The 10870-nt window shown below is 53.1% G+C and overlaps 1 protein-coding gene across 1 annotated transcript in view; it reads right to left on the bottom strand.

Annotated features, from left to right (window-relative positions):
* Positions 1-2777: 2777 nt before the first annotated feature.
* Positions 2778-10870, bottom strand: part of PHKA1 (phosphorylase kinase regulatory subunit alpha 1) — a 51363-nt gene continuing 43270 nt past the window's right edge. Inside the window, exons 11-16 of the mRNA XM_044682854.1 lie at positions 10730-10768; positions 9777-9827; positions 8797-8967; positions 6472-6525; positions 5288-5488; positions 2778-4085 (exon numbers count right to left, since the gene is read on the bottom strand). Coding sequence (XP_044538789.1) covers positions 3912-4085; positions 5288-5488; positions 6472-6525; positions 8797-8967; positions 9777-9827; positions 10730-10768 — 690 coding nt within the window. The 3' untranslated portion in view covers positions 2778-3911. The remainder of the gene's footprint in view (positions 4086-5287; positions 5489-6471; positions 6526-8796; positions 8968-9776; positions 9828-10729; positions 10769-10870) is intronic.

Below are 10870 nucleotides of genomic sequence, written 5' to 3'. Positions count from 1 at the left end.
TGCAGAGACCTGCGTCACAGCGACTTAGCCCTCTCCTTGCTAATGGCGCACCTGCTGAGAAAAGTGGAAGAAATGCGTGTTGCCAAGCAAGGAGGCTGGCAGGCCTGCTTGATTCACTTAGGCCAACTGGAAGCGACCAAAGGAACCCGCTTTGAAATCTTTCATTTAGCCTGGAGCATTTGTTTATTGAAGCTTTCCTCTGCCCAGTTGTAAACAAGATCCTATTTGTGCAGATATAAAGAACACAGAATAAATGAAAATCGCCTCCGGCCAAAGGGAGGGCCTCCAGCTGCCTAGCAAGGATGTACTTAAGCACTGAGGCCATGTTGAAAGAACACCCAGGGGCTCGGGCTATTGAATCCACTCCAGGCAGGAAAACAACGGCTTTGGGATGCAAATATGACAAAAAGAAACATTAGAATGTATAGCTCAAAGGAAAAGCACATTTGCATGGAGGAAAGGTTTGTTTTTCGGACACAAAGGCCAAGTTTGCACTAAGTTCTAATCCAAAGCACAGAAAAGCTCTGACTTGCCAGCTTGGGCAGTTGACCTCCTCAACTTCCTTTCTGTATAATTAGCTTGGTACAGGTGGGATCTCTCTCCCTTCTGTGTCCCCCCAAGCAAAGGAACCTAGCATTCAGTAGACCCAAACTCAATAGACACAAGCACTGGGATTGAGGTCCTCTGCTGGGACTCTGTATGCTACCATAAGAACCGATTGGGTGGGCAACTGAGATGTGTCTGGTCACCCCCCCCCCCCCCACCGGAGGATGCGAGGAGGAACTTTTCTGCTCCGTTATTGTCAGGGAGAGCAGCCCATGGGCTAGTGGTGATCCAACGCCACCAAAGCTGGGCCATTTGAAGCCTTTAAAGTTACAGACACTCCAGGGGGGAGGGGGACCATTTCGTCCAACAGTTCTGGTAAGAGGGATAAGGCCAGACACTGAGAGAATTCCTACGAACAAGCCCTCTCCCCAGTAAGCGTCCCAGGAACAAGGAAGTTTTCATGCGATGAGAACCGTTGCCAATGATAGGATTTCTCCATTCCGGCTACTCATGCCATGAGTTAAACAAACCAACTCTGAGGTTTTGCCTCACATGTCGTTCACAGACGAGAGAGTCTGAGGAGGAGGAGGAGGAGGAGGAGGGCCCAATGCTGACATACAGTTGTCAAAGCTGTGAATTGGTCAGACTCTTCTGGAAAACAATTTGGAACCAGGGAAGGCATGTTGTGGCTGCTGAGCCTTGGGCCCGATCATCTGGCTGCACGGCATAGGCTCCAGTCCAGTCCAGATTGCAGGAATCCTCACAGTTACCCTTTTGGCACTGAGTGCCGAGTGGGCTACCCAAATGCAACAGAACACCCCAGTGGCCCAGCGAGACACGATGTTTAGGAGGCATTCCGAAAATCCTGTGGCGATCTAGCAACTGACATACCGGAAAGTCAATAGAGTCAGGAGAAGAAGATACACAAGGACCACAAGGACATCAACAAAGGCCCTGACAGTTGTGGCCAAGTTGGAAGGGGCTGGGCTCGTGAGCTCTGCTTTGGGGGGGGGGGGCGAGTTTTCTATAGTCGCAGGGCAACTAGTCCAAATGGCCATCGAACTAATAAATGGTCAAAGGGGATGAACAGGAGGTTCTCAAAGGAAGAAATCCAAACTATTAACAAACAAGAATCATTGGAGAAATGAAAATTAGTGACTCCGAGGCTCCAACTCACACCCATGAGATGGTCAAAGTGGACCCAAAGAGGAAAGTGACAGGGCCAGGGAAGAGGCCGGTGCTGCTGTTGGCAGAGCTGGGAATTGGCCCACAAAGTCACCTCGCTGTGCACACATAATCTAGGACCAGGGATGATACCCTGACTGGACTACACCGAAGCCCTGGGGAGATCTCAGAGGGAGAACTAGCACTCCGATGCACGAATGCACTGACAGCAGCTATTTCTGTAGTGGCAAAGACTGGAAACTCCAGGTGTGTGTGTGTGTGTGTGTGTGTGACCCCCTGCGGCCCGCTTCAGCCACCCCCCCCCCCCCGCAGCGACATGAGGGGGCCCTTCAGCCTCTTCCCAGAGGGGGGATAAGCTAGGGGTGCTCCTCTGGCCCCGGCCCCCACCTCTGCGAACTCCGTGCTAGTTTCGGGCTCGGGATCCACGCCAGTCCCACCAAAGCGCAGCGAGGGCCCTGCTTACCCGCCTGGGGCTCCTAGCCGGGGTTGAGTGCCGCAGAAACTCCCCCCACTTTTCGCTAACCCCGCTACTGCGGGGGGGGGGGTCCGAACTCCGAAAGCTCCTCTACTCTGAATGAACGGCTGGCGTTCCCAGGGAAGTCCTTGGAGCGCCTCTCCCGCCCCTCCCCGCCCCGCGGGAGGCATGCCGGGATTTGTAGTTTCCTGCCCTGAGGGAGGCGGGAGCCTTCCCTCCAAATGTACCCAGTTAAAACCAGTCTCATTTCTCCATCACCACAAGCCGCTGTGAAGTCCGAATCGCGACTGCCAGCCCTCAGCCTTGAGCCCCACTGGCCAGGCAGGGCTTGGGAGCCAGGGGCTCTCAGCGGGCATCTTGTCCGGCCTCTGCTCCAGGCTCGGCCAAGAGGGCGGGAAGGCGTCTCCTCCAGGTCCAATGGCCCCAGCCCCTCCGGCTCCTCAGGGTCTGGCCGTCCTGGCCGGGCCTCTTCCAGCTTCTCAGTCTGCCCCACAACTGCCCACCACCCCGTGGACCCCAAGCAGGAAAACAGCGCCAAGGTCTGAAATGTTGGCAGCTGAGCAGACAAGCGTCGGACAGACAGGCTTTCCTTTTATTGTCAGCTTTCCAAACACACATCCAACGAGTCCACTTTCTAGCAGTCAGTGAGCCGCCACTGCGTGGGGAGACCTGGGGAGTCCTAGAGCTGGGGGATGCCGGGCACTGACGGGCCACGCTGTGTGTGCCCGCCCACTGGCAGTCAGGGCTGCGAGCTCCAAGCTAGAATGCCCCAAACTCGCCCCTAGAGCAACCCCATCTGCCCACCCAGCTCTCGGCCCTGGATCCCCTGACATTGCCTGCACGTCCGTCCTTCTGGAGCTAAGAAGATTCTTACTGGCTCCAAGGTGTTTTCAAAGCCCTGACTGATTGCTGGCAGGGGGAGGGGAAGAGGCAGTGACTGCTGGGAGCTGCGGGAGCTCAGGTCGTGGTCTTCCCCTTCTCCAGAGGGGTTCGAGAGGGACTTGGGACCTCACCCTCTGTGAGAAAGCCTGCTGGGCTGGAGCCCTCCCAAAGGCACACACAAATACAGGGAGAGCTGGCCCCAAGCCGGCACCCATGCACCCCCATGCTCCAAGTGCCTGTGGGGGAAGTGAGATGGAGCAAGGAGGGCCAGAACCCTCCTTTGGGAAGAAGGCCCAAGTCTGTCCCTTGACTCACCTATCCCCTTGGGGTCCAGGACAAGCAAGCTAGCAAAGCCTCCTTTGAAATGCCCATGGAGTGTGAGGAAAGTGTGGATGGACAAGGAGCCGGGGAAGAGTGGGAAGATGGATGGCCTTTTGTCTAGCCGGCACGTGGCACCCAGGCAGACCAGGGGGAAGTTAGGAGACAAGGCTTGGATTCCACCCCCACCCTCTTCAAAGCTTTCAAAGTAACTCAGTCAAAGCACCCCCACCCACCCCACCCCACAACACAGCAGCCCTGGAAGGGAGGAATCCATTAGGATGAAAACTGGAGTCGGGAACATCCCTCCAGAAACACCAGCCTCTAGAGAAAGTTTGCTTCTGCCCAGGCAACAGGCAACTATTGTAGAAGGTGGCTTTGCTCCCCTTCCAAACTAAGGAGAACAGGGAAGAGAGGGAAGGAGTGCTCGATTCTGGGCCAGTTCCCAGCATGGCAGGCCACCTGCCCACCCACATGTCCATGGCAAGGGCTCCCCGACACGTCCTCACTGCATAGCGCAGACACTGTGAGGCAGAAACTCTTGGACGTAGGTAGCTGCAGCTTTGGAGAGGTAGGTCATGGTGCCAAACCTGCCACTGGGTGCGCTGTCGTACAGGAGGGTACAGATGCCAGAGGAAGGATCCTTTGTCAGCATGGCATCATCTGCCCCAAGGGCTTTCTGGTTCATTGCATGGAGGGGAAGACAAGGGGAAAAGAAAAAAACCACCAATCACTTCCTGATTCTTCCCAAGTGGCTCATTGCCCTCCCCTGCCCCCCAACTTCTGAGGGCCTGGCCAGATCTTGAGCCCCAAGTCAGAGTGTCTGGAAGCAGATCTGTGTGATCAAAGAGGAGCAACTCAGTTTCCCTGTCTGTAAAATGGGGATAATGATGACCTTCGTCTCTACCACCCAGTCAAAAGCTACCACCCCCCTGGTATAGCCCCTTATCGCTTCATGCCTGGGCTACTGCAATAACGTCTCTCCTCACTTCAGTCCATCCTCCAGTCGACCTCTAAAGTGATTTTCCTCAAGCCCAGGTCTGGCTCCCTGTGGTCTCCAGGATCAGATACAAAAACCCTCTGGCCTTCCAAGCCCTTCCTAAGCAGTCTTCCTGTACCTTACTCCTTGACACATATTCTGATCCAGAGACAGCCTCCTGCCTGTCCCCACAAGAGCCTCTACCCCTGGGGTTTGGGCATTCTTTCTGGCTGTCCCCCATGCCCAGAATGCTCTCCCTCTTTCACTTTCACTATTGTCCTCCCTGATGGCTTCCTTTAAGCCTCAACTAAAACCTCACCTCTTCCAGGAAGCCTTCCATTGCAGAGCTCTCCTCTGTTCTTTCCTGTTCATTCTGTACAGACAGCCATTGCATATATCTGCTTGCTCGTTGTCTCCCCTGTTGGGCTATCTTTTGCCTCTTTGTATCTCCAGGGCTTGGCACAGTGCCTGACACAGTGTGACTGTTTAAGCAATGTTTACTACCTGCCTGCCTGATACTTGGCCCATCTCCTAAGTGGCTGTGCTGGGACTGCGCTGGGATAAAGGCCACAGATCTCCTTCCCGGCCAGCAGCTGGGGGGACTTCTTTGGAAGAACCACTCAGGGAGCTTAGATCTATTCACATCTGTGAGCCTTTACTATGCATTCCTCATCGGAGCCCTCTGTTTCTCTTGCCTTCCCACAGAGACGAAGCCTGCGGAGGCCTATGAGGAGCACGCTGATGGCCAGGCTGCCCGGCTCTGACAAGCTGTCGTCCCCTCCACCGTCCTACGAAAGGGCTAACTGGTGTCATGGAAACTTCTTACATTTAGGAAACGAAGAAGCTCCTTGGAGGAGGTCAGAGCACAACGGCCCGGAGGCTCACGGCTGCACGTAACACACCTGCTCCTGCAGGAACAGCTCGTTGGCGATGTGCACGACCTTCTCCACGGCAATGATGCTGCCAATGCTCTGGATTTCGATATCGGCCAGCATGGCCAAGACGAGGATGGCTTCCACCAGGAGCTGGCGGTATTCTGGCTGAGGAACACGGTTGAGGACAGACTCCACGTGAACAGAGAACTTGATCTCCCCTGGTGTCATCTAGAAGAAGGGAGAAGAGCACCAGGCCCAGGCCATTCACCATCCAAGAGCACGGACCGGGGCTTTGTGAAGGCAGCAAAATCACTGGTGCCAAGAGCTGCCTTTTGACCCTTTTGAAAGCGACCAAGTCATTACTTGGGATCTGCCTGATGCCTCCCACTCTCATTCTGTCCCCATTTTGGTTTGGCCTCCAGACAGAGAAGAGGGGAGGGAAGAGAAAGGTAAAAACATTTCTATAGCACCTACTTCTGTCAAGTAACTGTGTTGGGCACTTTTTTAAAAACAAAACAAAAAAAACTTAAAAAAACTCTGTTTGTCTGAGAGAGAGAGAGAGACAGAGAGAGACAGAGACAGAGAGAGAGAGAGAGGGAGAGAAACAGAGAGAGAGGGGGAGAGAGACACAGAGATGGAAAAAGACAGAGAAAGAGACAGAGAGACACAGAGAGAGGGAGACAAAGACAGAGAGAGAGAGAGGGAGAGAGACACACAGAGAGAGGGAGAGAGAGAGAGAGAGAGAGGGACAGAGAGAAACAGAGGACAAGTGGAGGCCTTGCAGAGCATTCTCTTGATTCTCAGTGGTGAAGGATCTGGGAACATGGGCAAAGGCTAGGGTGGTATATACCACCTTGCACTCACCTGCAATGACTCCAGGGGGCTCTCCAGCCCCCCAGCAACATCCGCCATTCCTGGGCCCCATGGCTATCCTGAAGTCATGTACCATTCCCACATTTCTATCATCTCTGCCCTTCTGACAATACAACCCTGGCAGATGCCAGTCAGGGAGGCTGTCCAGCCATCAAGAAATGTCTGACCTGGCACAGTTATGCAGCTTCCAACTGCTCAAGCCATTTTTTCTGCTTTTTCTAAACATGAGCCCCCGGCAAGCAACTTAGAAATTCTCTCCCCATGTCCAGGCCTCTGCCAAGTGGCCCAGCATGCATCACTCTAGCAGTGTCTTGGAACCTCAAAGCCCAGATTCTTACCTCTCTGGTTGTTGAAGAAGGGAGAACAAAGCCTTCCACAGACAGGCCGTGGCACTGCACAAGAGGAAAGCCTGGGTGACTGGTAGAAATGCACATTTCCTCATCCTCTGCCAGGCTACTACATTAACTGCTGTATGCTCTCTAGGAGACACTGACAGTCAAGGATCACAGGCCAGAAGGGGTTGGGTTTGTGTTTGGTGTTCGGTGCGTGGGGGGTACTTGGGAAAGCCTGGTTGGACTTGGAAGCCATGAAGCCCAAATCTCCATGGCACGGGGCTTGAACCCTCCTACCCAGAAGCTAGTTTGGCATTGGGCATTAGGGCACCTCTTCTGCCTTGGGTATGTGTGTGGGAGCATGTGAGCAGGCATGCAGGGGCCAGGCTCACCCCTCAGATTTAAGGAATACCTGAGGGTCACAGATTCAAAGCAAGCCACATTTGATTCCAAATCTTCCCAATCCCTAGGACTGAGCAGAATTGCCTGGAGCAGGTGTCTCCAGGGAGGTCTGGAGGCCCCTGGCCCAGCTCCCTCCCATGCTCTGCCTCCATTGCCTGGACCTCCAGCAGGACAAAGTCAGGTCTTATGCCCATGTTATGTAAGGTCGTGCTAGGTTAGAAAGTCAACAGGGCCTCCCTGAAAGGGAGCCTCAGAGGTCTTTGTAGAGCCTGGCAGAGACCCCGGTGAGAAAGCAGCTGCTTCCTAGGAGCGGCCCCTACTAGTGATGATAGCAGAGCCTTCGTTCTTCCATCCTCACTGACTCGGGATTCAGAAGCGGGCCAAGGCCACGAAGCCAATGGCTCTGTGCTGTGTGATGGCAGGAGAAGGCTGAAGTCGAGCAGGACCTTCTGCACTCCTTCCCACACGTTCAGAGATGTTCTTAGGGTAGCAGCTGGAAATCCAGGCCTTTCTAAAAAGTTTTGGCTGTCGAGGCCAATTTCTAGCTGGGCTACAAAGTTAACAGTGTTTGGGTCTGAGCCAACCTATTACTGGCAACAGCGCTAACCTCCCAAAGGAGGAGCTGGTAAGCAATAATCTGCCGGGCATTTCCTCCCTGGCACTGAAGCAGCCAAGCTAGGGAACCAAATAACTGTTGGGTCTGCTTCTATAGCCAGAACCAAGGCCTACCATTAACCGCCTGAAAGGGGGACAGAACCTGCCCTTCTCCTTCCACATTTACAAGTTGCAGAGGGAAGCTAGCTGGGGAGGGGACCATGCCCCAGGCTGCCTATCATTGGGATGACACAGAATGGGGCCTAGAAGAGCACACCTGTTTTGGTGTCACTCACCCAGGTACCACTGTGGGGCCACAGACCACCGGGGGAGCAAAGGTGTCAGGCCAGGCACTGGAGCTACCAAGCAAGTTTGCCAACAGGGCCCTCAGCTTCCCTTGCCTGCCACAGGCCTCCCTCTAAAAGCCTGGCAGAATGAGTATTACTATTCCCATTCTACAGATAAGGACACAGCTAGTGATGTGACAGACCAGAGCCTCACACCCAGGGCTCTCTCCCGACTCCACCACTTGTGTTCTTGTTACCATACCATGCTGGGGCCCTACTTACCTCTCGAGCTAGCTCCCTGAGTTCTAGAGCTTTCTGTCTAGTGTCCCTCCCCCCGTCACAACTGGGTTCTCCCCCTTTCCAGTCTTTTATGTCTAGGGGTGGGGGATCATCCAGGAGAATGAATCAATCCCTCCAGTGGATCAGGCGCCCCAGTGATGTGGGATTCCCCAACCCACCCAGGCTCAATCAGCCTAAGAGTTTCCATTCTCAGGTCCTTCCATCAGTTTGCCATAAGCAGGCCATCCAATACAGGCTTAGGAAGATCAAGCCCCTACGTCAGCCAGCACGAGGGGAAGCCAGTCTTTGGGGAGGTAGAGAGAAAAGTGCACATCTCCTCTCCCTTCCCAAGAGACTGCATGGCGGAGGAAGTGAGCCAGCAAAAGCCACCCCTTGAGGCTAGAAGACGAGTCCTCTAGCCCAGTAATGGGCAAACTTTTTCAAGAAGGGGCCAAAGGAAAGGAAAGGCGCCTCTGTCAGTCTGTTTCTAAGGCAACTCTTTCCAAGTTTCATTGGATTGTATCCTACTCGTTGTATTCGTCAGATTAGGAATAATGTCACGGGCCAGATAGAACATTTCAGGGGGCCAGTAGTTTGCCCATCACTGCTCAAGGGGATGGAGCTCCTTGCCCTTAGGATAGGGGAAAGGGGAAAAAGGGGGCCAGAAAAAGCCAATGGGCTGCCTCCACCCGCCACAAGGGAACAAGGCTATTCTGCCCCAGGGTTCAAAGGGAAAAGGAGGAAGCCACAGCATCCAGTTCAGTCCAACCTTCTGCAGAACCTTCCACACTTTCTGATAAAATCCAATGGGGACTCTGTTCAGTGCTCCATCAAGCCGGCGCCGGCGCTGCCACTGACCCTGGCGAGTGTCCTTCCCGGCCTGCTCTCCATAGGCTCCCATGAAGGAGCCTCTGCTTGGGCTTAATGAAGGGCCAGGTGACTGAATGGAAGAAAACAAACCCAACGGTGATGCCAAGGCAAACGAAAGGGCACGTCACACGAATCAAGCCCAGTGGCCCCAGCTTTGGAGCCTGGCTCAGGCTGATTTCATAAATGTTTTTGGAAAGTCTCTGAGAGCTAAAACAGAATGTGGATGGAGTTCACGGCGATGCCCAAATCCCAGAGTGAGCTGCTTGGTGTGCTGCCCTACCGGCCCCCAGGAGGGATCCGAGAAAGCATCAACACCCAGTGCCTCCGGACCACAATGAAGGCAGCAGCGACTCTTGAGCTCCTCCCACCCTTCCCTCTCCCTTTGTATCTCCCCTGCCTCAGCTCCCTGTCTTAACAGGTCATAATTTTAAAAAATCTGTTATATCTATTAATTATAATGGCATACATACTAAGTGGTTAATAATGACTTAGACTGAACCATGTTTTTAAACTTAAAAGTAGACAAAGGCAGCTAGGTGGCTCAGTGGATAGGGCACCAGGCCTAGAGTTGGGAAGACCTGGGTTCAAACCTGGCTTCAGGCACTTCCTGGCTGTGTGACCCTGGGCAAGTCACTTAACCCCATTTGCCCAGTCCTTACCCTTCTGTTTTAGAGTTACTAAGACAGGAAGTGAGAACTGTACGTTCTCTTCCAACTCCTTCCAGCTTGGAGTCCATGATTCTAGGGTTCCCCCAAAGCTCAGTTTCTTTAGTCTCATTTGGCCCTCAATATAAACAAAGTTGGCCGTAGTTCCTGGGTCAGCAGCACACATTCACAAAAAGTTTTGGAGTAGCAAGAAAGGCAAGATGTCAACAGTTACCAGAAAAGGCGGGGACATCAGCTCAGTACTCAGTGGATGGCCACCATTGGGCTAGGAAAGAAAAGCAGAGAATGACAACCTCAAAGGAACAGGTCAAGGGTCCCTTCAAAAAATAAAGTGATTAATAAATGCAAAGTTAGGAAAATTTCCAAGCCTAGGTCAGCATATTATCAGTGGAAAGCGAAAAATAATAGAACTAGTCTAAGAAACCACAGAGAAGGACAACCAAGTAAGCCAGCCAGACCACAAAGACGTCCAATGGTTCTCTTATTATAAAACATGTCTCTACTAAAGTCTTTCTCAGAGGATCGGGGCAGAAAAACAGAAGGAATGGGGCATGATGGGATGAGGGTCAAAGAAGGCTAACTGTATCCAACTCGGAAGTTCCAGGTGGTCTCTTAGTAGCCTTTTTCAGGCCTCGTTGATCACCCTCTGGCTCTCCTCCAAACCTCTCTGATTCCTCCTTCCCAGCCTTCTTTGAGGGATCTTCACCCACTAACTGCAGGTGTCCCCCAAGGCTCTGTCCTAGGCCCTCTCTCTCTTCTTCCTTGTTGCTACTTCACTTGGTGATCTCATCAGCTCCCGAGAGTTCAATTATGTCTGTGGAAATAATTCTCAGATCTATTTTTCCAATCTCACATCTCCAAATGCCCACCGGGCATGTCAAACCGGATGCCTACGGACATCTCAAACAACACCAAGATTGAATTTCTTGTTCTCCTGCCCAGTAGGAGGGAAGCTCCTTGGGAGCACAGCCTGTCTCCCTTCAGAACCTGTACGCCACACACACACCAGTACATAGTAGAGAGTTAACACATGCTCCCTGACTGTAGGGGCCTCGAGCATCTGCTTGCAGTCTAGTGGGCAGAAGGGTCCCCAAGCACGAGCATGTTCACACTGTGACAGGCTGGGCTGGGTGCATTTGAAGCTGTTAAAGGCCTCAGTCATTTCACCTGACTTTCAATTGAAATGGACAGCCGCCGTAATTCCACCTGGAAAATAATGGGGGGTAAGTGAGCTCTGAATGTGAAAGAGAAGGAAAGAAGTATGGAAGGAGGAAATGAGAGAAGGAAGGAAGGAAGGAAGGAAGGAAG

This window comes from Gracilinanus agilis, chromosome X, assembly GCF_016433145.1.
Source record: "Gracilinanus agilis isolate LMUSP501 chromosome X, AgileGrace, whole genome shotgun sequence".
In the NCBI taxonomy this organism is placed as follows: Eukaryota; Metazoa; Chordata; class Mammalia; order Didelphimorphia; family Didelphidae; genus Gracilinanus; species Gracilinanus agilis.
Note: the sequence above shows the minus strand (reverse complement) of the source record. Positions and strands in the feature narration are given on the sequence as shown.